This window comes from Hemiscyllium ocellatum, chromosome 21 (genome assembly GCF_020745735.1).
Source record: "Hemiscyllium ocellatum isolate sHemOce1 chromosome 21, sHemOce1.pat.X.cur, whole genome shotgun sequence".
NCBI lineage: Eukaryota > Metazoa > Chordata > Chondrichthyes > Orectolobiformes > Hemiscylliidae > Hemiscyllium > Hemiscyllium ocellatum.
In genome coordinates, this window is record NC_083421.1 from 49,225,510 (window position 1) to 49,253,047 (window position 27,538).

At 39.9% G+C, this 27,538-nt stretch overlaps 1 protein-coding gene across 1 annotated transcript in view; it reads left to right on the forward strand.

Moving 5' to 3' along the window:
- Positions 1-26,903, forward strand: part of slc2a8 (solute carrier family 2 member 8) — a 29,960-nt gene extending 3,057 nt beyond the window's left edge. The window contains exons 2-10 of the mRNA XM_060841442.1: positions 9,989-10,151; positions 10,711-10,917; positions 14,706-14,805; positions 16,166-16,377; positions 19,035-19,184; positions 20,645-20,753; positions 21,890-22,057; positions 23,563-23,708; positions 26,015-26,903. Of these exons, the coding sequence (XP_060697425.1) occupies positions 9,989-10,151; positions 10,711-10,917; positions 14,706-14,805; positions 16,166-16,377; positions 19,035-19,184; positions 20,645-20,753; positions 21,890-22,057; positions 23,563-23,708; positions 26,015-26,155 (1,396 nt within the window). The 3' untranslated portion in view covers positions 26,156-26,903. The remainder of the gene's footprint in view (positions 1-9,988; positions 10,152-10,710; positions 10,918-14,705; positions 14,806-16,165; positions 16,378-19,034; positions 19,185-20,644; positions 20,754-21,889; positions 22,058-23,562; positions 23,709-26,014) is intronic.
- The last annotated feature ends 635 nt before the right edge of the window (positions 26,904-27,538 follow it).

Sequence of the window (27,538 nt, forward strand, 5' to 3'; positions counted from 1 at the left end):
GACAGCATAATGCAGGGAGTATTGTTTACTGGTTACCCTGAAATTACATAGAGTAATGTGATTTTCTGGAAACAATTGTGAAATTAGCATATCTAACTCAGATTGAATACGCTGTTAATCTCCAGCCTTCACATGTGACTCACCATTCAGAGTTGGATATAATTGTAAACAAAGAATAAACATTGTTAAACTCCACTGTTTAAAATAGTGTAGGATAGATTGGTTCCACAGGTTGGCACAACGTCGAGGTGCTGAAGGGCCTATATTGTGCTGTTATGTTCTAAAACAACAAATAAGGTAAAGTAATCTTGCTGGGAAATATGCCAGGAAAAATTAAAGTACCGTGCATACCTGTGAGATTCATCCTCCTAGGGCTTCTTACTTATCTCTGTACAAATATCTGAAAGTGCACTTAAAATAAGTTCTTCTCCCCATCTCAGCCTTCACCCTTTTAATGGCTATTTTTTACTCATTCCATTATGTGAAATATTCAGTGATGTTTTTCTAATACTGGAAAAATAATTGAAATACAAACTTTGTACATTATAGAATCCCTGGTGTGGAAACAAGCTATTTGACCCAACAAGTCCACGCTGACCCTTCAAAGAGTAATCCACCCAGACCCACTTGTCTACTCCTATTATTCTAAATTTACCCCTGACTAACGCACCTAACCCACATATCCCTGGATGCTATGGACTATTTAGCACTGCCAATTCACCTAATCTACACATTTGTGGATTGTGAGAGGACACCCATGCAGACACGGGGAGAATATGCAAACTCCACATTTAGTTTCCCGAGGCGGGAATCAAACCCGGGTCCCTGGTGTTGTGAGGCAGAAATGCTAACAACTGAGCCACCTTGTCGCCATATCTCAATTTTCCCTTTTTGTTCTTCCTCCCCTCCAGCACAGTTTATGATCATACATTACACATCCATGTTTCTACATTCCTTCAGTACTGAAGAAGCCATATTTAACTTGAAATGTTAACTTTCCGCAGGTGCTACCAGATCTACTGAATTTCTTAAGTGCTTTGTTACTGCAAATCTGAAATAAAAACAATGGCATTTAGCTTTATGGTGATGAAGATTAGTTGAGCTGTAAGCACTTAATAAGAGCTAGTTTTGTAATGCAGTAATGTTTTGCTTCATAGCTGTTGGCTGGCCCCTGTACATAACGTAAGAACTAGGAGCCGGAGTAGGCAATCCAGCTACTTGACCCTGCTCTGCCGTTTGAGACAATCCATGGCTGATCTCCTCTTGACCTCAACTGCATTTTGCTGTTTGCTGTCCAAAACAATTCAACTCACTACTAAATAAAAATCTTTCTCCTTTAAATTTACTCAATGTCCCAGCATCCACAACACTCCGCAGTGGTGAATTCCACGAATTCGCCATCCTTTCAGAGAAGTAATTTCTCATTGGTTTTAAATCTGCTACCCCTTATTCTAAAAGTATGATCTCTTCTTGTACATTGCCCGTATAAGGGTGCACACACTCTGATGAAGGACTCCGGCCCGAAACGTCGATTCTCCTGCTCCTCGGATGCTGCCTGACCTGCTGTGCTTTTCCAGCAACACACTCTCAGCTCTGATCTCCAGCATCTGCAGATCTCACTTTTTCCTATGCACTCTGTACATCTACTTTAGAATCTTTTATACCTCAGTTAGATCTCCCCTTGTTCTTATAAACTCCAGAGAGTATTAGCCTAAACTGCTCAATCTCTTTTCATAAAACAGACCCCTCATTTCTGGAGCTAATCTACTAAACTTCCTCTGAATTGCTTAGAATACAATAACCTCCCTTGGGGGATCAAAATTGTATACAAAACTCCAGGTGTGGTCTCATTCTAATGCTTGTGCAGTTATAGCAACACGTCCCTGCTTTTCTCTATTATTTTAGCAATAATTGTTAAAAACTCAGATCTTTAAAAAACTTATTGAAGTGCACATGAGAGTTCGATAAATGTGTCCTGTCGTTTCTGTTAATTTACACCAGATTATTGGATCAGTTCGAAGTGTTTCAATGGTCTGTTGGTCATGCTCACAAGCTTTATGATATTGTATTGAATAACTGCACAAATGTTAGATTAATCTCATCAAGCAATGACACTCCCTTGCTCCAATTAGCAGAGATATGAACAATGTCACTCTGTTGAACAAGATCAACATTTTCATTAAACCTGTAATTATTTCACTGAGCAGCATCTCAGAAACCAGTACGTGCCATTGGATGGTAAAGGGTTGACGCTAAGGATGTATAAATCACACTCTGATCTGTACATAATTCATTCAAATTTCTGTTTCAACAGCATTTCCTCTATCTTTTGTAGCTACTTTCTTTAATATATTAGAGCACTTCCCATTAGGAGCAGAGAACTTTTCACCTCATTGTACTTACTTACTGTCCTAGTTTTGACTCCTGATTATTTAGTATTTTTTGGAATGTTTTTAGTGTCTTATACTGTAAAGACATGCAAATGGTGATTTCAACTCTTCTGCTTCCTGGTTTCCCATCATTATCACCCCAACTTAATTCTTTTAGGGTAATATGTTTGCAATGGCATTTAAAAAATATATATTTAAAGATGTTCTTGTTGTCCATCTTGATATTACTTGTAAGTTTACCCTCAAAACATATCTCTTCACTCTTCATTATTTTTTATATTTATAATTAAAATTATAGTTCAAATGTAAATCACCATGAGGTACTTGTGTTTTTGTAGACCTATCCCTTTGATTACTGGCAGCTCCAGCTCAGTTCGGAGCTTGATACTGAAACTGTTCCAAATGTTATGCTCAAACTATGTCAGCCTGCAGTGATTCTTTCAATCACGTTTTCATGAATTTTTAGCCACCAATTTCCTCTAAATTTCTCCTACAGTGCAGTTCATTGAGAAGGTGAATGTCTCCTACGTTACAGTTCATTTAGCGTAGCATGGTGGTTCACAGTGCCAGGGACCTGATTAGATTCCACCCTTGGGCATCTGTGTGAAGAATGCATATTCTCTGTGTCTGTATGGGTTTCCTCTGGGTTCTCTAGTTACCTCCTGCATAGGTGTGCAGATTAGGTGGACTGACTATGCTAAGTTGTCCATAGTATCCAGGGATGTGTAGGTTAAGTGGATTAGCCATGGGAAATTCAGGGTTTCATAAATAGGGTAGGAAAGTGGGATGTTCTTTGGAGGGTTGGTGAGGGTTTGATGGGCTTCCACAATGTAGGGATTCTATAAATCTGAGAGAGCTAAGGTACTGAGAATTGCTTTCCAATTGATTGAATTAGTTTTCTAACCAATCCACGCTTTTGACAAGAACATCTGTAGTGCTTTTTAAAACTGAACTCAACTGTTATGTACTAAAAGTTTAACCATTTGCAGCCTACTGCCATTTCCCTAGATTGTTCAGCAGTTTAGAAGTTATAGCTGTATTGGTACAAATTCCTACCACTTTTCAAACTAGCACATGAGTAAGCAACTTTCCTTAAATTGGGTTAATGAATAACAAATGCTCACACAATGGATTTTAATTTTGAAGAGGCAAATATACATTGAAAGAAGGTATTCTAATCTTGTTTTAATCTTAAACTGAAAAATGTGTTGCTGGAAAAGCACAGCAGGTAAGGCAGCATCCAAGGAGCAGGAGAGTCGACATTTTGGGCATAAGCCCTTCTTCGAGAATGAGGAGGGTGTGCCATGCAGGCTAAGATAAAAGGTAGGGAGGAGGGACTTGGGGGAAGGGCGTTGGGAATGCGATAGGTAGAAGGAAGTTAAGATGAGGGTGATAGGCCGGAGTGGGGTGGGGGCGGAGAGGTCGGGAAGAAGATTGCAGGTCAAGAAGGCGGTGCTGAGTCCGAGGTTTGGGACTGAGATAAGGTGGGAGGAGGGGAAATGAGGAAGCTGGAGAAATCTGCATTCATCCTTTGTGGTTGGAGGGTTCCTAGGCGGAAGATGAGGCGCTCTTCCTCCAGGCGTCGTGTTGCTATGGTCTGGCAATGGAGGAGTCCAAGGACCTGCATGTCCTTGGCGGAGTGGGAGGGGGAGTTGGTGTTCAGTCACAGGGCGGTTGGGTTGGTTGGTGCGGGTGTCCCAGAGGTGTTCTCTGAAACGTTCCACAAGTAGGCAGCCTGTCTCCCCAATGTAGAGGAGGCCACATCGGGTGCAGCGTATGCAGTAAATGGTGTGTGGAAGTGCAGGTGAATTTGTGACGGATGTGGAAGGATCCCTTGGGGCCTTGGAGGGAAGTGTGGGCGCAAGTTTTGCATTTCTTGCAGATACAGGGAAAATTGCCAGAAGTGGAGGTTGGGTTGGTGGGGGGTGTGGATCTGATGAGGGAGTCGGGGAGGGAGTGGTCTTTCCGGAATGCTGATCGGGGAGGGGAGGGAAATATATCCTTGGTGGTGGAGTCTGTTTGGAGGTGGCGGAAATGACAAAGGATGATACGATGTATCTGGAGGTTGGTGGGATGATAAGTGAGAACTAGTGGGGTTCTGGCCTGGTGGCGATTGGAGGGATGGGGTTCAAGGGCGGCGGAGCAGGAAGTGGAGGAGATGTGGTGGAGAGCATCATCAACCATGTCTGAGGGAAATTGTGGTCTTTGAAGGAGGCCATCTGGGTTGTTTGGTATTGGAATTGGTCCTCCTGGGAGCAGATGCAGTGGAGGCAAAGTAATTGGGAATATGGGATGGCGTTTTTAGAGGGCAGGGTGAAAGGAGGTATAATCTAGGTAGCTGTGGGAGCCAGTCGGTTTATAGTAATTGTCCGTGTTGAGTTGGTCGCCCGAGATAGAAATGGAGAGGTCTAGGAAGGGGAGGGAGGAGTCTGAGACAGTCCAGGTAAATTTGAGGTCGGGGTGGAAGGTGTTTGTAAAGTGAATGAACTGTTCAACCTCCTCGTGGGAGCACGAGGCAGTGCCGATACAGTCCTCGATGTAGTGGAGGAAAAGGTGGGGGGTAGTGCCAGTGTTGCTGCAGAAGATGGACTGTTCCACATATCGGATGATAATCTTAAACACAACTTTTGAATTGGTGATCAAAATTATGGCTTTAAATGAAAAAAAATTATAAAGTGGTTTGTTGTTGTTGTTATTGTTGTTATTATTATTTAAAAAGACAAAGTAATTGAGAGAGAATCCATGAAAACATGCTCGGTCATCTGCCCAAATATCTCTATGTAGATCAGTGCTGAAAGTGTTGCTGGAAAAGCGCAGCAGGTCAGACAGCATCCAAGCAACAGGAAATTCGACGTTTCGGGCATAAGCTTCATGTAGATCAGTGTCAAGTATCACTTTTTCATACTCCTGTCAATCATCTTGGACATTGTTATATGGAAAATGCTATGCAAATACAATTTGATGGTTTGAAAATCCATTACAGTTCCTTTACAGTGGTTAGTACTGCTGCCTCACAGCGCCTGAGACCCGGGTTCAATTCCCGACTCAGGCGACTGACTGTGTGGAGTTTGCACGTTCTCCCCGTGTCTGCGTGGGTTTCCTCCGGGTGCTCCGGTTTCCTCCCACAGTCCAAAGATGTGCGGTCAGGTGAATTGGCCATGCTAAATTGCCCGTAGTGTTAGGTAAAGGGTAAGTGTGGGTGGGTTGCGCTTCGGCGGGTCGGTGTGGACTTGATGGGCCGAAGGGCCTGTTTCCACACTGGGTAATCTAATCTAATCTAATCTTTACCACTGCTAGGTGTTGAACCCTTAACTCCTCATCTTACAGTAACCTGGGACCACCTTCACGAAATGTACTGCAGCTGTTCAGATTTGAGCTATAGGGAGAGGCTGAATAGGCTGTGGCTGTTTTTACTGGAGCGTCGAAGGCTGAGGGGTAACCTCATACAGGTTTATATAATCATGAGGTGCATGGATAGGATAAATAGACAAAGTCTTTTCCCTGAGGTTGGGGAGTTCAGAACTAGAGGGCATAGGTTTAGGGTAAGAAGGGAAAGATCTAAAAGGGACCTGGGGGCAACTTTTTCACAGAGCGTGATGCATGTATGGAATGAGCTGCCAGAGGAAGTGGTGGAGGCTATTACAATTGCAACATTTAAAAGGCATCTGGATGAGTATATGTTTAGGAAGGGCTTAGAGGTATATGGGGTAAAAACAATGACTGCAGATGCTGGAAACCAGATTCTGGATTAGTGATGCTGGAAGAGCACAGCAGTTCAGGCAGCATCCAAAGTGCAGCGAAATCGACGTTTTGGGCAAAAGCCCTTCATCAGGATTCCTGATGAAGGACTTTTGCCCGAAACGTCAATTTCGCTGCACTTTGGATGCTGCCTGAACTGCTGTGCTCTTGCAGCATCACTAATCCAGTTAGAGGTACATGAGCCAAGTGCTGGCAAATAGTTCTAGATTAGGTTGAGATATCTGGTCGGCATAGACGAGTTGGACCAAAGAGTCTGTTTCTGTGCTGTACATCTCTACTATGTGGGAATTCTGTAACTTAGATGCTCAGTTGTAATTGGGGCTTGTAGACTTATACTTGGTTCCCAAGCTGAGAAAGGAAATATCACTTAAGTATGAAAAATAGAAACTATCCATGCAACACTGTTTGTTTTGGATTCATTGCATGGTGCTAATAAAACAGTCAGGATTTTGATTTGCTGGTAAGAGTAACATCACTGATCCCTTTTATAATGGAATAGATCTGGTAGCAAATCCTGGCATCTGCACAGTTCCACTTAAACGCAGAAACCGGGAAGATCTCCCACTTCTCTTCAGGGTCGTCATAGCACTCATCACCAAAGATGTAGCACTGAAGTCGCTGCAGTGGCTCAAGTTAGGATGCTGAAATACTAGGGGTGTCAGAAGTAGCTAGGCCAGTGTCTTCAGGATTGTGAGTTTTCAATGCTGTATAATGTAATTGGTGTCAACCAACTTCTCTGATCTTGAATATTTAATTTTAGAAGTCTATTGTCTCATAACTTTAGAAATGGATTTGATGTTGAAGTTTTATTAAAAGTGTCTCTACTTTCATGTTTCTCATCTTTCTTGTCCTGTAATGCTTTAGAATTCTGGTTTAGTGAGGCTTGATCCATCTCAAATGGAAAAATCTTGTGTTTTTCTTTTGCCCTGCTCACAGACTCCACCAAATCCCTTTAGCAAATGCCATAATGGTCCAGTGCAGAATTTCAGCAAGTCTGTGCTCAAAATGTCTCATTCTCTAGATGGCTGTAAATTGCTGATCAAAACATCTGAAAAATGTTTTATTCTATGATCAAATCTCTCAAACTGCTTCTGAACCTTTAGTCCTCTACATATCTGTTGTTCAGGGAGTTACTATATTTCCCGTTTCTGGGATAGATTTGGTATATCATTTTAATTTTGATTTCTTTATGAAGATATTTTTCATGCTTGGGTTGCAAGAAAATATTAACTAAAGTGGCATATTGGAAGAAGATTCTAAAATGGGCTTAGTTCCAATCACGAGGCTAAGTATCCTTTGATAACATAAATGTAACATGAAGGTCAAACTAATTTCCTCGAGCTTCTGTTGGTTGCAAGTGATTTATTTATAACTCTACAGACATTGCATCTCATTTCAATGCTCCTTTTGTTTTTCTTCGCCAACATTTGAAATGCCTGTTTCTGAACCATAATTAGGTTCATTTTTTGGCTTTCAGTACTTCCTATCCTTTGATCCAAAAACACTTGGTCAACTTTGACTGTTCTGCAATAATATGTTTAAACAATCTTTTACATTTCTGCATCGCATGTCAATTCAATAGGCACAGTCCACTCTACATTTTAAAAATTGTCCATTTTCCAACATTTAACTTTTACATGTGTTCTCTCATGGTAAAAAAAATACAATTTATTATAGCTGGCATGGTTCAGTCCAACTAACTTTGTAACAAATGTCTGAAGGTACCTACCTGGTCATTTCAAACACTATGCAATAGTAAGTTTCTTGCTGCAATTGCAAAGGCCTTGGTGAGACTACAGCTGGAATACTGTATGCAGGTTTGGTTGACTTATCTGGGGAAGGGTTTTCTTGCTTTAATGGATGAGCATGGAAGGTTTACCAGACTGATTCCTGGGATAGCAGGACTGACGTGTGAGGAGAAGTTGAATCGGTTAGCATTATACACACTGAAGTTCAAAAGAATGAGGGGGCATTTTGTAGAAACTTAAAACCTGTTAGAATTTGAGAAGATTAGTAGCTCAGGTTGAGGCTTTGGATGTCGGTTTGCTCGCTGAGCTGGAAGGTTCATTTCCAAATGTTTATTACCTACTAGGTAACATCTTCGGTGGGCCTCAGGCGAAGCAATGCTGAAAATTCCTGCTTTCTATTTACATTTTGAGTTGCTTTGGGTTGGTGATGTTATTTCCTTTGGTGAAGTCACTTCCTGCCTCTTTCTCTGAGGGTGGTAGATGGGGTCTAACTCGTTTGTTTGTTTGAGTTCTGGTTGGAATGCCATGCTTCTAGGAATTCTCGTGCGTGTCTTTGTTTGGCTTGTCCTAGGATGGATGTATTGTCCCAGTGGAAGTGGTGTCCTTCCTCATCTGTATGTGAGGATACTAGTGAGAGAGGCTCACATCCTTTTGTGGCTGGTCGGTGTTCATGTATCCTGGTGGCTAGTTTTCTGCCTATTTGTCCAATGTAGTGTTTGTTACAGTCCTTGCACAGTATTTTGCAAATGACGTTAGTTTTGCTAATTGTCTGTGTAGGGTCTTTCAAGTTCATTAGCTGCTGTGTGGGTTTGTGGGCTACCATGATGCCAAGGGTCTGAGTAGTCTGGCAGTCATTTCTGAGATCCCTTTGTAGGAAGAGTGGCTAAGGTTTCTGGATGTGTTTTACTTGTTCGGGTTTGTTGCTGAGAAATCGGCGGACTGTGTTCGTTGGGTACCCATTCTTTTTGAATACACGGTGTTGGTGATTTTCCTTTTGTGCTGCAGTGTGTTGGCTCATTGAAATAATAATCTAGAAGCATGGTATTCCAACTGGAATACCATCAACAAACACAAGAGTTAGACCCTAGCTACCACCCTCTGAGAAAAAGAACAGGAGGTGACTTCACCACAAAACCCAAAGAAACCCAGACATAGAAAGCAGGAATTTTCAGCAGCAGTGCTTCACCTGAGGCCACTGAAGATGTTACCTAGCAGGGTAACGAAACGTCTGGAAATGAACCTTCCAGCTCAGTGAGCAAACCTACATCCAATTCTAACAGGATTGGACAGGATGGATGATGGAAGTGTATACCATTTTAGGACTGATGAGGATAAATTTACCGAGAGTGGTGAAACTGTGCAATTGACATCCACGAAGCAATCGAGACCAAAACATTTATGATTTTAAAAAAAAGTTGGATGCAGCACTTGGGGATCAAAAGATACAGGAGGAAATTGAAATAGGATATTGGTCTGGATAATCAGCCGTGAGCATAATTAATGGGCTTGAAGGGTTTAACGGCCTATTTCCCCTCTTTTCTATGTTTCAAATATGATATCAATTTTTCTTCAATTGCCCTTAAATCTTCTCCTTCGTTTTTAAAAAAAAAGTTGATGCTTTCAAAAGGTAACTCCCATGATACAGCACCATACATGCACTTTTCCATTAGAATGAAGAAATGCCATCAGACACCTCTGTATAGCTTCTTGTCAGCCTCAAAGGGTTCAAAATTGTGGGTAGTCACAAGTCGCATATTCTCCATTGAATAAAAAAAGGAAAGTGTTATACCTAGAATGCAGCTCAATGACACTGGGTTTGCAAGTAACTGTATTAAACTCTACCCCTCCATACCTTTCTTTTGTCCTCTGCTAATATCCCATTCTAATAAAAGTTGTCTTTACCCCTGCAAATCTGTTGTTCCTGTACTGTTTATAATGAAGCAATCCTGCTTACCATCTTACAAAATGAGATATAAACAACATAATTTACTATTGTATTTGCATGATTTACATTGTTTCACGGTGCCAAATGTTCAAATCTTTTAATTTTTTTTAATTAAAGGCTGTATCTCTTTTCCTGTATCTTCACAGTAAAGTGTGGAATAGGAATCTGTACCTGGCTACATTTGCTGCTGTTCTGGGACCTCTTAGTTTTGGATTTGTCCTTGGTTATAGTTCTCCTGCCATTCCAGAATTGCAATCTGATTCAAACCCGTATCTGAATCTTGATTCCACTCAGGCTTCCTGGTTTGGGGTAAGCAATCAACTTTTCTGTGGATGCGTTTTCAACCTTTGCATGTTTGGTTTCACAGATGCTTTAAATATTTAATTTTAGTGTCTCTCTTAATTGATGTACTCAGCCTGCTGCTGAATCTGGCATTGGGTATTTTGTTCACCTCCTGAATTTTCCATTCTTCTCACCCATCAGCAAGCAAGGTTGTAACAGCTGTGGTGGTGGTTAAAATAGGATTGGGAAACGTCGTGTTACTAGTTCATTGTTCAAAATCATTCTCGGCAACTTACTTATGTATTTCATCTTCTCCACTTCATCTGTCGACAACCTTTGTGATAACAAGCGTTGTAAATTAATCTGCTTTTTGTCGCTATGGAGCTGCTTGTTGAAATTTACATGAATATTCATACTATGCATGCAAAGTCTGCATGAATAGGAAGGATACATTTAACATAAGTCGCTTAAATTTGAGTAATTTTAATAATGAGACTTGTATGTGATTTTCTGCCCAGCTAATGTAAATGTAAATGAAACAACTGAAATATTAAACTGAAATGAAAATAAAATGTCTTCTTTATAGTCCTTAGTTACAATAGGTGCAGCTGTGGGTGGCATAATTGGAGGATGGATTGTTGATAAAATTGGCAGAAAGCTGACCCTGATGAGCTGTGCTGTTCCGTATGTCGCCGGGTTCGCAATGATCATTGTAGCACAGAATGTCTGGATGCTGTACAGTGGTAGAATATTGACTGGATTGGCGAGTGGAGTCACCTCACTGGTTGTGCCCGTAAGTACCGTGTGTCTGCACTGAACAAATATAGGTTCCTGTAATATAGTGTTAGAATTATTGACAAACCGCTTAGCATGAATATGTAAAAGTACACTAAGTAACATGGATTTTAAGGATGCTTGGAAATTCATGCTGTGCTTTCTCCCCACCCCCAGCTTTACAATTTGTATTTCTGTATCTGGCCTGTTACTCTGACATGTCCATCAATCAGGCTGTGAGAGTCATCACTCCTGCAGTGCTTGCTCTTCACATCCGTTTTGTGACCTGTGGACAACACTAGAGAGGTAGTAGACTAACTTAGTAATTATTAGACAACTTACTCAGGACTTTATCATTGTGGTCAATGTATAGGCTAATGCAATGTGGAAGTTCCACCTTTGAAATTAGACATTATTTGCTACTAGCTGATCTGTATAATAGCTGTGAGCATGATGTTTTTAAAGTGTCATTTTGGAAGAATGTAAAAGACAAAATCAATAATTAACACTCCAGTCACTCAACATGTACTCCTGTACTTTACCAATTACCAGAGTTGTGTTAATTACTGACCTGTTTTTGCCTCTTTTTCTTGCAGAGAAAGAAGCCTTTAGGATTAAAACAAATTTGCATGTTTACTACAGTTTTGTTCTTATAAGGTGCCATCCTATTTAATATCATATGAATTTGACGTCAGTTACAGCCAACAGTAGGAGAAACGTGCAGAATCCATGACCAAAAGAGGCAGCTGACTGAGATAGAAGGAAACAAGGTGGATAATTGTAACTTAGTCTGTAATGAGATTTGCTCTTAATAGCAGACTGTGAAAGTCATCTGACAGAATGCCTTATCACTAGAACTTTCTAACAAGCACCAAGACAATGCCCTTCTCACGACCAGCCAAGCAATATCTGTGAGATCGTTTGTGGATGCTCTGTGCCACTGTACACTGCCCTTGAAGTGGCTGTGGAGGGGTACTGACTATCTCCCATCTCCTACTCGAATGTGCCTTTGCAAAGGAAGTCTGGAGAGAGATGCGGTGGTTTTTGACAAGATGCATCTCGAGCAGCTCCTTGACACACGATTCTGCGCTCTATAGTTTGTTCCCTTGGACATAAACCAAGACAAACGTCAACTACACCTAGAGGTCCATCACCTTGGTATTTGTCTGCGCGAAACTGGTGGGTCTCCCAGAGCAATGAGTTTACCTTGACTGCATGATGCAAACTGGCACAGTCCAAGGTTCAGGACTGTATGCTGAGGGAGGAATAAAGTTTGGGGCAGCTGCCATGAAGGCAGTGGGGAATATCCACTGTCTATGTGCTGACATTAAATGGGTGTCCATTTCAGTTATTGGACGTGATCTATATGGACATCAGTAAGGCATTCAACAAGGTTCCCCACTGGAGACTAGTTAGCAAGGTTAGATCTCTTTAAATACAGGGAGAGCTAGCCATCTGGATACAGAACTGGCTCAAAGGTAGAAGGTGGTAATGGAGGCTTGTTTTTCAGACTGGAGGCCTGTGACCAGTGGAGTGCCACAAGGATCGGTGCTGGGTCCTCTACTTTTTCACATTTTGTGATTTGAATGTGAACATAGGCAGAGTTAGAAAGTTTGCAGATGACACCAAAATTGGAGCTGTAGTGGACAGTGAAGACTCACCTCTGTGTACAATGGGATCTTGATCAGATGTGCCAATGGGCTGAGTGGCAGATGGAGTTTAATTTATTTAACTGCAAAGTGTTGCATTTTGGAGGAGCAAATCTTAGCAGGACTTGTACAGTTAATGGTAAGGTCTTAGGGAGTGTTGCTGAACAAAGAGACCTTAGAGTGCGGATTCATAGCTCCTTGAAAGTGGAGTCACAGGTAGGTAGGATAATGAAGATGATGTTTGGTATGCTTTCCTTTATTGGTCAGAGCATTGAGTATAGGAATTGGGAGGTCATGTTGCAGCTGTCCAGGACATTGATTAGGCCACTTTTGGAATACTGCATGTAATTCTGGTCTCGTTTGTGTCAGAGGAAAGTTATGCAACCTGAAATGGTCCAGGAAAGATTTACGAGGATCTTGCCAGTGTTGGAGAGTTTGAGCTATGGGGAGAGGCTGAATAGGCTGGGGCTGTTTTCCCTGGAGCGTCAGAGGCTGAAGGGTGACCTTAGAGGTTTACAAAATCATGAGGGACATGGATAGGAGACATAGGCAAGGTCTTTTTCCCTGGGGTGGGGGGAGTCCAGAACTAGAGGGCATAGGTTTAGGGTGAGAGGGGAAAGATATAAAAGAGACCTAAGAGGCAACGTTTTCACGCAGGGGATGGTGTGTGTATGGAATGAGCTGTCAGGGGAAGTGTTGAGGCTGGTACAATTGCAGCATTTTAAAAGGCATCTGGATGGTATGTGAATAGGAAGGGTTTAGAGGGCTGTGGGCCAGGTGCTGGCAAATGGGACTTGATTAGGTTATGATATCTAGTTGGCATGGACGAGTTGGACTGAAGGGGCTGTTTCCATGCTGTACCTCTCTATGACTCTATATGTGATCTCTGCCAACAATTTGAGCAGCTTTCACATCACAATGGCTTTGGATGATGCTACTCAATTCTGTTGGTGCACAAGTTTGCACAACTTCTTAGTAAGTGAAGGTCTTTGAAGTTTTGTTTTATACTGGACAAAAACAGGAGTCTGTTCAGAATGTTGAATGTGTAACTGCATTAAAATGGCATTTTGTCTAGTTTTTATTTTTACAGATCTCATAGAAGTTTAAAATCTCATTCAATCCTTTTGATCCAAAAAGTATTGACTTTGTAGGTTGGAATAAAGGTTCCTGTATAAACCAGGAATAGGGCATTTTACTTAACACATTTTGTATGATCACAGTTAAGGTCTGCAGGTTCAGATCAAAGTATCCACAATAATTATTAACCCAGGATTCTTTATATCTTAGAGTTGCAAAATAGCTATTTCAAAATTAATCACAATCTCCTATATAAACAAAAAAGACTCCTATGGTGGCTTTTCCTACTTATTAAATTCAACTGGGTGAATGCTGTACCAAATGTTTCCAATAAATATATCAAATACAAGAGGAATGAATTGAGTGACATGCATGGGGCAATCTTTCCAAAAGAATCAAAACCAAAGCCTATCAGAAAGTTTGTAGGATCAAAAAGTGCTGCATTGTACTTATGTACTCAGTGCCAGATAAAGGCTGAAATGGTCAAAATTCATTCTTTGTCTCTTTTGTTTCCCTCAAGAAAACTATTGTCATGTGGTGATGACTCATGTATGGTACACATAGTTCAGTCTACGTGAGCAATTCTCTACTCTTGTGATCAATGTTACAGAAATCAAACAAATCTGTGGAGCTGCCTCTGCCTAATGTCAAAAGGCATCAGCTTCCTCACTGGCCTGAAATGCCTGCTTTCTGGACTTGAATTGTCATGGGTTTAATTAAATACTTCCAGCGAGATTTGAAAAAATGTCAGCCTAAAGTATTTAAAACTCTCGTAACTTACACTTGTAGAAATATTGCTCAACCAATAGAGGGCAAGCTTAGCTGAGAAATTGATAATATATTGTGTTGTTAAGAAAAACTCCAATTTTACATTCCTGGAAACTGATTTGTTATTGCTTCCTTGGGAACAACTCAGGAATAAGAGGACTGAGTAATCTATCACAATGTAATGACATTCCTTATGTTGAACGATTTTAACATAACTGGTGTAACACCTCTTCATTTTGAGTTTACCCAACTTAAAACACTAATATTTTTGAAATATCACTTAATTGATGTGCAGCAATGTTTTCTTTTCTAGGTCTACATTTCTGAAATGGCTCACCCTAAAGTACGAGGGCTGTTAGGATCCAGTGTTCAGCTGATGGTGGTAATCGGAATCATGGGTGCATATGTCGGTGGTACGAATTGAGATTTTCTTTTTGGGGTGTGCTCATGAGACAATTGTGATAACAGACAATTAGTTTTGCAAATGTGCGCTGATGACCTCTGGGATGTTGAATGATTCTGGTCTTTCCACAAGTCACTCTTCACATTCCCAAACTGACTTTCTTTTTCTTTTGTTACAAGGTCATCAAGACGAGACTATAGACTTACATGCACTGAAGTCAGTCTCATTCTCTTTGTTACGACATTAAATTTGCTGATTTTTTTCCCTCGTTTCACAATTCAAGATTACTAGAGGTTCAAACAAATAAACTACTTGCCCTTCTACCATAGTCAGTGGGCTAATTTCTTGCTCCTAGCCTGCATCATTAAAACAACTGAAAAGACAACGCTGCAATTTTGTGATTGCATGGTTGCGTATGTGTGTGTGCACACTCATTTCAAACCCTGCGTTTTCAAGAAATGGGTATTATGCAACTTTGTGCATTTCCCTGTCACATCTACCTTGTTACTTCTCTGCTCGCCATGAATCTTACACCTATGGTCTTTAATTTTCCAGCTGACAATTTGTCATTTATCCCATTTCTCTTTTGGAAAAAGCATTGAGATACGTAACATAATGACTTTAACTCAGTTTATTTTCAGTATTGTTTTGATAACTTCCATTAATTTGACAGTGCTAGTTGTGTAACCACAGTCAAAGAAAAGACATGCTACATTGAATCCTGCTCAATGTGGACTGATATGCACCTGATGGCTAATTTTATAACAGTATGCGGCATGAGGTCATCAAATGGTAACATTTAAATAAAGTATTCCTGATGAAGGGCTTATGCTCGAAACGTCGAATTCTCTATTCCTGAGATGCTGCCTAACCTGCTGTGCTTTGACCAGCAACACATTTGCAGCAACATTTAAATAAACACAATCTGAAATAGATGCATGGATATGATCTATCTTGTAGGCTTGCTTTGACTATTGCCATTGCTATATTACCACAGTTAGATGACTCAAAGTTTGGGAACAACTTATTTTTCTGCTCACATTTGGTAGTTAAAACGGATGTATTATTTTGGAGCCTGGATCTAGTTTCTGATCTAACCTCCTGTAAACATGTAATTTCAGAGTAAAAGTACGCCACATGGCACCCAAACCTACTCTGCCATTAAATAAGATCATAGCTAATCTTGGTCGTTAGTTTGGGGGGAGGGTCCTTATCTCTGTTAAATTGGTGATTTTTTTACATCTAGATTCTCCTGCAAGAAACATTCTTTCCACATCCACCCTGTCAAGACCTCTCAAGGATAGCCAGTATTGCAGTAGCTCAACTATTTTACTGATTACCTACATCATGGTTTGTTTTAATTTCCCCAGGAATGGTCTTGACCTGGTATTGGCTTGCTGTGTTATGTTCCTTACCACCAACCCTGATGGTAGTACTAATGTGCTTCATGCCAGAAACTCCACGGTACCTGCTTAGAAAGAACGAACATGCTGAAGCACTAAGGGTCCTGGCTTGGCTGAGAGGACCTGAAGTAGATTCTGAATGGGAATGCAGACAGATTGAAGCAAATTGTGATGAGCAGGTAATTGAACTGAACGAAGCCTGAACCTTTTTAAGTGGTTGTTTAAACTTTAAAATTCAAACTGCTTTACCCCAACCTTTCCTCTGTCCCCTTCCCCTGCCTTTCACCTGGCACTTCTTGTAAATAACTGCAAGATCTTTCGTTTTATATCATAGACCATAATGAGTGAGCGATGAGACCAATTGACATGACAGCTTGACACCTTGAATTTAAAACCAAATGGCCTACAGTGGGTTTTTTATTTTCTTGACAAGCCGTGTCCTTCTCATCAAAGGGCAGTGCTGTATGATCTGGTTAGAACGTAGAACAACATCTGCCCTCTGTTGCGGCGACCTGTGAACTATTCTCAGTTCGTCCCCCTACAATATTCCATCATCATCCATGTGCTTATCCAAGGATTGTTTAAATCTCCCTAATGTGGTTGAGTTGACTACATTGGCAGGTGGGGCATTCCACGCCCTTACCACACTCTACGTAGAAAATCTGCCTCTGACATCTGTCTTAAATCTATCACCCCTCAATTTGTAGTTATGCCCCCTTGTACAAGCTGACAACAACATCCTAGGAAAAAGACTTTCACTGTCTACCCTGTTTAATCCTCTGATTATCTTGTATGTCTCTATCAAATCCCCTCCAATCACCTTTCCAATGAGAACAGACCCAAGTGTCTCAGCCTTTGCTCATAAGACCTTCCCTCCAAACCGGTCAACATTCTGGTAAATCTCCTCTGCACCTTTTCCAATGCTTCCTGAAATATGGCAACCAGAATTGTCCACAATATTCCTATAGAAACCTTTAGGGTTCTCTTTTATTCTATTTGCTAAAGACTGCTCGTGTCCTCTCTTTGCTCTTCTTAACTCTCTAAATCCTTCCTAGCTGATCTGTAACTCTCCATTGCCTCATCTGAACCATCTTGCCTCATCAACACACAAGCCGCCTCCTGCTTAATAAGAGATGCAATTTCTGTAGTAAACCACGGTTCCCTTACCTTATCACTTCCTCCCTGCCTTACAGGGACATACCTATCAAGGACACGCAAAATCTGTTCCTTAAACCAGCTCCACATTTCCATTGTCTGCATCCCCTGCATTTTGCTACACCATTCTATGCATCCTAATTCCATTATATCTTTTATTTCTTTCTTTTTTTAAAAAAAAAATCCTCAACACTTATCTCCTAACTGCGGTAGTGCTTATTTTTCCCCAGCACCCATGTTGTATGTGTGTAGGGGTGAGATACTGTGAAAGACAACAGGTGTACCAATCTTTATTCAGCTTCCACCATCAGGAAGAATGAAAATGCCCAAGTGGCCAGTGACGAGCAGTGAGGAGAACATGAGGTCTGCAGATGCTGGAGATCAGAGCTGAAAATGTGTTGCTGGAAAAGTGCAGCAGGTCAGGCAGCACCCAAGGAGCAGGAGAATCGATGTTTTGGGCATAAGCCCTTCTTCAGGAATCCTGAAGCCCATTCCTGAAGAAGGGCTTTTGCCCGAAACGTCAAATATCCTGTTCCTTGGATGCTGCCTGACCTGCTGCACTTTTCCAGCAACACATTTTCAGCAGTGACAAGCAGTGCCCTTCACATCAAAGTGCAATGCTGTGTGATCAAACAGTGAAGGGGAGGGCAGGGATTAAATCCGAATAGAGTTGGAGGGGGAAATAATACACTCCTCTCCCTGTGGTGCCTCCCTCTCCCTGAAAATCTCAAGGGTGTTGATGGGCACTGCATGCTTCCTCCCTGAGGACACCCGGGTTCTGACGTAGCCACAGAAGAGGGTCAGGCAGTCAGCCATAATGAACCCCTCCACAGACTGCTGATAAGAAATGCTCTGTTATGAAGAGTGAAGTTGGATTAGATTCTATTCCCTACAGTATGGAAATAGGCCCTTTGGTCCTGGCCTACAGTGTTTGATTTTAGATGGAAAATGAGATTAATTTAGATCGTTTGCGTGTATTGTTTGTTTCACAAATTATAGATATTGGCACCAATTTGAGCAATGGTATGAAACAAGGGATTTCTGGTGAAACGTGCCTCTTAACATGCAATTGTGTTTAATGAGGATTCCTGTCATAGAGCTGCAATGATGATCAAGCGGTAAATGAAAGTTTTGATTGTTATATTAAAAGTGTGGTTTGAAACACAAGCTCAAAGCTTTTCACCCTCAGTAAATTTAATTATTTTCCCCTACCTTGGAAAATTTGGCAATTAATCACACTTGGATAGCAATCATAATACTATTCCATTGTTTCAATAGGCAGATCAATTGTTCAGTTGTTGTTCAGATTGATACTGAAAAACCTCTGCCACCTCCTCAAGCAAAGTTTATACATTGCTGTTAGAAATACTAAAAAAAGTGTAAGCTAAGTTCCTCTCAAAAATGATTGATATCATTCCCAGCTTTTTGGGGAGTGGTTGGGAAGACATTGGGTCTAAATCATAGAGTCTGTACTGAAGTAGTAAATTACAGACTCAGGAATTGTGTGTTCATCTACACTTGTACTAAATATTGAAGTTATGGCCCAATTCATAAGTGTATTGACAGTGCATGCTTTTAAAACTGTATAAATTTTGAGCAATGTTAGATATTGTAACAGCTATGTCAGGTTGATTTAATTATATTTTAACTGGTTGTTATGTCTTTTCTACTTTGTTCCTAGGATGCCAAGTTTGCACTTTCAGAGCTAAAAAATCCAACAATTTACAAGCCTTTACTTATAGGAATATCTATGATGTTATTTCAGCAGTTAAGTGGAATCAATGCAGTGATGTTTTATGCTGAAAGCATCTTTGAACAAGCAAATTTTAAGGTAATAACATTTTATAATTAGAGACAATATATTCTGGTTTTAAATTAACTGTTCAGCAATCAACTTTTCAGACTTTGATCAAAAGATTTGCACTTTTAAGACATTCAGTTATTACCATAATGCTTAAAAATGACAAGCAGTCAACATTCTTGCATCCTTTATATTAAGAGTCTGAATAAATGCAAGTTGTTCTTGATTGACCTGAGTGGTTTATAAGTAGCTTCATTTAGGGCAGTGAGTTTTGAAAGCACAGCCAAGATAATAAATATACATAAGTCATAAAAGACAAACTCTCAATTAAATGGTGCGGTAAAACCACTGTTCTTATTGGACAACCACTGATAATCAGGAAAAAGGCACTAATCATCTCATCACTAACAGTAGGTGTCCATTGCAAAGGAACTTCTAAGCGCATTGTTTAACAACAACATAAAATAGTCAACAAGATAAGATGACCTGTCTTGATCAACCCTGATTTTTATGCTTTCCATGATTGTTGGGTGTATTTTCAGCTCTCGGGACCTAAGCTCTGAGCTTACCTCTCTTGAATTCTCTACCTGTCAACCGTTTTAAGGTGCTTCTCAAAACTTACCAACAGCTTGGTCAGAAAGTATCTTATCTGAATGACACTGTGACCTGGTGTCAAATTTTGTTTTATGATGCTCCTGTGAGGCACTTGGGATGTTCCATTGTATTAGAGGTGCTGTTTAAAATACAAGTTGTTCATGTTCCATTGTCTTTGCATTTCATTTTTACTGGAGATAGGCAATAAAGGATAGCCCAGCCAGCAAAGACCACATTGCTTAAATTTTTTTAAAACTACATGTGATTTCAACTCTGATAAATGAGCAATGATCATTGAAGTTCCCTCCTCTTTGTTATTTAATTTGTTGATTAATTTCTTAATTCCATGCTAACTACGTACTATATTTTAAGCCCTGATGGTACAATTAGTCATGAGTTAAACTGTCAGTAACCCCAGGTTATGCAATGTTCTGACAGGACCTCGCATCTGGTTTTGATATGCTGTCAAACCACGTCATCTGTTTTTTTTATCCTTTTTTTCTTTTCTCCCCCTCTTTTTCTTCCCCCGCACCCCCCCCCCCTCCCAAACTTCCAACTTGTAAATATCATCAGAAACTTCCAGTGCCGGGCTTAGTTTAAATCACCTAACAACATTCTCATTAAGTTGTGAATTCATCTGTTCCCCCGTGTGGAACAGATTATGTTCTTTGTCTTTCCAAGAGTCACTTGTTGAGTGGAGTCAGAAAAGAGTATAATTTAGCCCGGTCTGCAGAACAACATCACTCGAGTGATAAAAGTTACCAGGAATTGTAAGTAATAAACTTTTGAGGGAATTGATTAGGAATGTTTATAGTCACTTCTAGGCAGTTTTAATAATCTTTTATCCTTTAGAATGGCAACCGTTATTTTTGTTCCTGCTGTTCTCTCTCTTTCAGAACAGCAGTGAGGGCTCTGTCATAGTTGGTGTTGTTCAGGTAGTTTTCACAGCTGTGGCTGCACTCATCATGGACAAAGCAGGGAGAAAACTTCTCCTGGCCGTATCAGGTGAGCCCATTTCCTTTATTTTTTAAAAGAAAGAACTTCAGTTTTAAACTTGTGCTTATCCTGGGTTTGGAATAAACTGAAGTGGCAGCATGATCTGTAAAATAAATAGTAAACAAAAAAAAAAGAGAGCTGTGACTACTGGAAATCAGAAACAAATGCAGAAATTGCTCGATAAGCCCAACAGGTCTGGCAGCAGCTGAGGACAGAAATCAGAGTTAACGTTTCAAAACTTTTAGAACAACAGTGCAGCCTTGGCAATCTGAAAGTGAACTTAATCAAAGCTGGAGTCATGGCTCATGTGTTATTGGACCTAGAGGTTATTACTGATTCAAACTTGATGCCAGATTGTTTACAATTGTTACATACATTTACTGTCTGAAGTCAGAAGCTGTAGTAGTATAGTTGCATAATCTGAGACCACTTACCACAACAAAACATCCCTACCAGGACAACTACCATGCCATGATAGATCTTAAAAAAAAAACAATAGTATTGGCTTTTTCTTGCCCCATGGATTTGATGTCAGTCGGAGCAACAGAGCAAAAATGTATGTGCAAGAATTAGATCCTGGTACAGCAGTTATGGGAAGGAGTGTTTAAAACTATAGAATAGCAAACAAGTTTGGGACTGTCTCTAGATTTTAGTCTGTCATTCAGGTAGACTTGTCCTAAATTCACCTCTGATTTATTTGTTTTAAGGTAGTATATAGGATAGAAGTGATATAATTGCAGATAATCTGAAACACTGACATTATGATTTCACTTCTCAATCTCCCCACTGTTTCGCAGCCCTTGAAAATGTAGGCCTACAATTTTAGACTGTTTCCCTGTAACTGATGTTTGATTTACTTCAGAGATGCATCAATCAAACTGCTTTGTCACCTGATTGTATAGCCCCGTCCTCCTGCACATGTCCAGTGTATGCAGGCACTGCATGGTTGTACATTTGTGCCATAAATCAAAGTGCAATACAGCTCCATGTCACCCAGGGGAAGGCTCTTGGCAGCAAGAACAATGCAGAAACTCCCAGAAATTTCAGCTTTTTTGGGATTATGGAAATTCCAGGCTGTTGTTGTTTTTAAAATTACTTGTAAGGTTGAAACTAGCCAATGATTGCTATTTTTTGCTTATTTACAGCATTGATCATGTCCGTCAGTACAGCATTGTTTGGGGTATATTTTAAAATCTGGCAAGTGAATACCAACAACTCCTCTCTACATAAAGCAGACATTTTAACTGTTGGGAATCCAGTTTCTGAGGCTCCAACATGGCTACCTCTCGTCTGTCTTGTCGTCTTTATAACAGGTAAATTTAATACTACTTGTGATAATTCTTCAATGTCTCATCTAAACACACTCATGAAAGCATTTTAGTAATTTGAATCTGAAACTCTAAGGATTGCAACTAGGGATTTTTTAATTTCATATTCCTGCTATCTGGATCACTGAAAAACCACTGCTTTCATTGTATCATCTGATATGTGTGTCATTTTGAAGTTTTAGTCCCTGCTACCTGCTCATGAGAGATTTGTCACCCTACCGGTATTGAAAGGAAAGCTTCAGTGAAACCAATATGATGCCATTTATTAGCAAAATGCATATGTAGAGTCAGCTTCAGTCGCATCCATCTACTAAGATGCCACTCTCTCAGCTTTGCTCAAGTATTTGGGCAGAGTGATGCTGGCTGACTATTATATAACATTGCAAAACCCGCCATGAGGAAACGGTGTTTCTTGCCGAGAATGCCAGAATGGCAAGCCGTGCGGCAAGGGAGCAGAGAGATGCAGCTAGCATGGTGGTGGGCTGCTTTAATTCCCTAGCAGTAAGGATGGGGTGCGGGAGCAGCAGTCTGAAGATTCTATCACCACACCATGTCAATGCTGTGCTAGCCATCTTGCCATTGGCAGCACACAATCCATTATCATCTGCCTCTTCCAGCATGATTCAGGTTGGTTAATGGCAAGTGCTCTTAAAGGATCAGAAATAAGCCCTACAGCCTCTTAATTCTGCTCTGCCATTTAATGTGACTGTCAGTACTCTCAGCAACATCTCTACTTTCCTGCCCAAACACCAGATCCCTTAGTTACCTTAGAGGTCATTAGGTTTTGAACTAGCCTTGAATATATTCAATAGATGAAAGAAATTCAGTCCAACCTATTTTTGTAAATGAGTTCCCTGAATATAGGATCATTGACCCGGTCAGCATTTATTGCCCATCTTCATGTGCTTGTGAAAAGTTGATAGTAAGCCACTTTATTTGAAAACAATCCTGTTTTGCAGTTTGCAGGGGAATAACCGTGTTGTTGTGGGTTTTGAGTCACAGGCCAGACAAGCAAAGGTTTCCATCCCTAAATGGCATAAACAATCCAGATGTGTTTTCAAGACAGTCCCTTAAGTGTATGGTCACCATTGCCAGTACTGCCTCTTCCTTGAAGGTTTTGGTGAACTTACCTTCAGCCATGTAGTGAATTTATCTACAGGTCATTTGTCCTGGCTTCTGGGTTGCCAATCTAGTAAAATAACCATGTCACAGTATCTTTGGAATTGATTGTTTTCAAAGATTCACAGTCCTGAGTGAAGAAATAACGCCATTCCTGACCCCTTATCTTGACACTGCTCCCTACTTTTCGATTTGCTGTAGATGAGACCAAACTCAACATGAACTGTAAATACCCTTGGGGGATTTGGCGGGGGGGGGCAGGAAAGCTGTATTTGGGAACCTATTGAAAATTAGAACACAACGGTAAATGTCCTTTTTGCAATGTTTATAAGTTACAACCTTTGTTTAAAAAGACGAAATGATCACCTCAGGTTTTGCGCTTGGTTGTGGCCCTATTCCGTGGTTGGTGATGTCAGAGATATTTCCAGTCAGGGCGAGAGGCATGGCAAGTGGAGCCTGTGTCCTGACAAACTGGTCAACAGCGTTTTTGGTAACCAAGGAATTCCATGACCTTGTTGTAAGTATGACACTTCCTATTTGAGTAACTATCGAAAGTGTAGTAAACAAGAATTTAGTGTCCGGTTGTTGACAAGGTAGTTTCTCAGTATTCCATACAGAGAATTGATAATTGCTTCTGAACATCAGATATAAAAGGTTATACTTATACCTCTCTGCAGTGGTGATTCTTCTTACGTGGGATATTGGCATCACTGACAAGGCTGGCTTTTGCCCATTCCTAATCACTTTGAACTGTCTGATTCTGACTTGTCCAGGCCTGAGATGGTCTGGAGAGCCAATGACATTTCATTAGGATTCAAAGTCACACATAGGCCAGAACCCTGTCGGTGTGATGGATGGCCTTCCCTAAAGGACATTGTCATAAAAACCCAACTGGTGCAATCAGTAATGACTACATGATTGCTGTTAGTCTATCTTATTTAATTCCAGATTTTACCATCTGCCACAGTGCAATTCAAACCCATATCCCAGAGCATTAGGGTAAGGCTCTGGATTGCCAGCCTAGTAATGTTACCACCATACCATCATCTTATCTTTGTTTTTAATGCCTTTAACCTCATTCTGATGAATGTATCTTTTGATTCTTTAAAATCGGTACATCATAAATAGGAACAGGGGTTGGCCATTTGGTCACTCGAGCCTGTTCCAGCCAATGGCCTAGTTAACTGTGTCTTCAAATGCGCACACTTCTGCCTGTCTCCCGTAAACAACAAGGGTACAAGGGAGTTAAACAGCTTCCATTCTCTTGAAGAGAATTTTGAAAATTAAATAACCCTATGAAAAATGAAATTCCTGTTCCTCTCCATCTTAAGCGGAACATCCTTCATTTGCCTTCTACTATCAGATTCATGGGGAAATATCCTCTCCGCATTTACCATATCAAACCCATTTAGAATCTTGTGTTTTATTAGGAGCATGGCATTCTTCAAAACTCAAATTCCAAGCAGCCTACTCAGACCTTCCTCACAAGATGACCCCTTCATCTCAGGAGTCAACTTGGTGAATGTTCTCTGAACTTTCCTCATGCAAAGATATCCCCCTTTTAAGTAAAAAGTCCAAACCTGTCAGCCTCACTAATGCTCTCTACTGTTGTGGCAAGCCTTCTCTATTGTTTAGAATTGATCCCAGTTACCCTCCTAATTCAGGGCTGTCCCTGCAGGCTAACTTGGATTTGTAAATCTTTAGACATGAATCACTTTGTACCACAGATTTCTTCCATTTGGTTAATAATGTTTTTCTGTTCTTAAAAAGCACATTACACCAAATTGAACTGCATGATTTAATGTAATATCATTTATAGGTTGAATTTTGAAGTAATTACATGGGTTTGTATGAAGGGATTTTTGTATTTGACTGGAATAATAATGGGAACTTATTTGAAATGAGCATTTTGATCTAACAGTAAATATCAAAAATCATTGCTGCTTCTAAACAAAGTAAGTTAATCATTTGTTTTTTCTTAGGAAAATAACCCATAGATTGAAAATGGCTTTGGCTTTGATTTGAAAAGTTCTGGTTAAAGTCAAATGTAAGAACAGATCCTCTTGAAGAAAAGAGGATAGTTAGAAAAATAGATTACCCCAGCATAAGGGTTTTCATTTGAAAGTTTCAGACAAGAAATATTTGTTTAGAACCCTGAAGGGGTTAGGTGCTGCTGAGAAAGCCTAACCTCAAATAGGTGAACAATAAAGGAAAAAGCTATCGAACTCCAGTATCCTTCTCTACCCCATCTTAACTTACCTGTTTCTTTCAATTTCTGATCTTGAGTGCTACGATTTGATGTTCAAAAAGTTGAGACTATATTTTTACCGTGTTTCAGAATCTTTAAAATTGTGTTCCATGTGAATGTAATTTATTATATGTTAGCTTTTTTACATTTATTTTTAATGATAAAACAAAATAAAGCAGTATTTTGTAATTGTTTCAGTGAAAGACCATCTAATTTTTTTAAAATGATCTGTCAAACTAGATTTGTCAGCTGGTAAAGATTATTGCACATTTTGGAGATAACTTTGATTGTTGCAAAAACGTTTCTGGAAGTTGATGTTAGTTTAGGTTTAGTTAAAGATTTCAAATAATCTACTGAGAAAGTCAGCAAATAAATTTATACTTGGAAGTAAAGCAGGATCTTATGAGGATGAGCTACTTTATGATACAACATTTAGAACTAGAAAAAAATGAAATGTGAAATTGGGAATGGCTATGTTGTAGTTAGAAATAAAAGCATAGAGTATTTATTAATTTATTCATTTTATGTATTTAACTTTTACCAGAAATTCTCAAATTATTCCTTTTTTGTTTCAGGAGAACATAACCCAGTATGGGACCTTCTGGCTCTTTTCGAGTTTCTGTTTCATGAACCTGCTCTTCACCATTTTCTTTGTCCCTGAAACAAAAGGGAAAACACTCGAAGAGATTGAGGCCCATTTTAAAGCAACTACTTAAGGGCAGTTAAATGAATCACTTATTTTTAATGCTGCTTTTATTCAATGTTGTATACCTGTGATTGTATACAGATTCTTTAAAGTGGTAATTAAGCAGTACCAAAACCTGGGCCCTCCTGATATTGCACCTGTCAATATCATCATCATTGTTTATTCTCCTGCATTGCCCCCCCACCCCTCCGCCTGCCCTGCTTCATTTTAACGTGAAACAAAACTTCTAAGGTCAGGCGAAGACCTAGGCACTGCACCAGTATACATCAAAACAGAAGATTGGACCCAAGTTAATGTAGTACTGTACAGCTGATTAATATTTTTTAAGTTTTAAAATGTTACCTTGATTTGTTTTGACAGTTCATGGTCACTACAGCAAGGCAGATTTGTGAGTAATTTGGTGGAAAAATTCCAACTGGCAAATATTGTATACAAAGTTATTTGGGGGACCTGTGTAAACTGGAACTAGCAAATGAGAAATCTGTTTACATTTCTCCCCATTCCCTACTGTCCAAAGTCAAAATTGCTACTTTGGTGTCCACAGCATACTTGTCAAAACAAGTAACAAGACCAATTAACAAAGCAGCTACTTAATGCAAACCTAACTTTTTAAAAATGCACAATTATCATACAGTTTTAAATTGAAGAAAATTCACAAGGTTATTTGTTCCTTGTTGCTTTGATATGTTTTAGTTTTAAGAGATTACATCCTTGGATTTTCCATTTTTAACCTATTTAACACACTACCTCACTGAATAATGTAGCATACTGTTAATTCCATGTTTACCTTGTTAGAAAATGTGAATTATAAAATACTTTTTAAAATGTTGAACGTTTTGCCATTATTGTAATAAATTGAACATAATGGAATCTAAGTTGTATATCTACTCCAATTCACTAATTAGATATTGCTTTTCATGATCCGTGCACAAGTACAACTTGGCAACTATAGTTATTTCATTGAGGATTGGGACTTTACTGCTTTTAATCGACAAAAATTAATGCTATATCTTGATAGGGATGGTGAGAGTTATGTTATCAAGTTGAGTAGAAAGGCTCAGGTAACAATTTGCCAACTAGAAGAGTGTGTTTTGGTTATTTGACAAGTGTATGTGTAAGGTTGAAGATTATAAAGCGTCATTCTTTTCATTCCCAAAGGTAATGTTTGTGTGATAGACTCAAGAAAGATTGGATGTTTCATGATCCATCTTAATGGACAATATTCCAATATTTAATTTATACCTCGCCAACAACCACTAATAGTGACACAAGGAAAGGAATTTTGATCCAAACACTGGCGCAATAAGTGATTTGGAGTAGGTGGAGTAAAGAGAAATGTACTGGCCATAAATGTGCTGTTACTTGTTTTATAGGGAGCTTTGCTGTGTTTTCG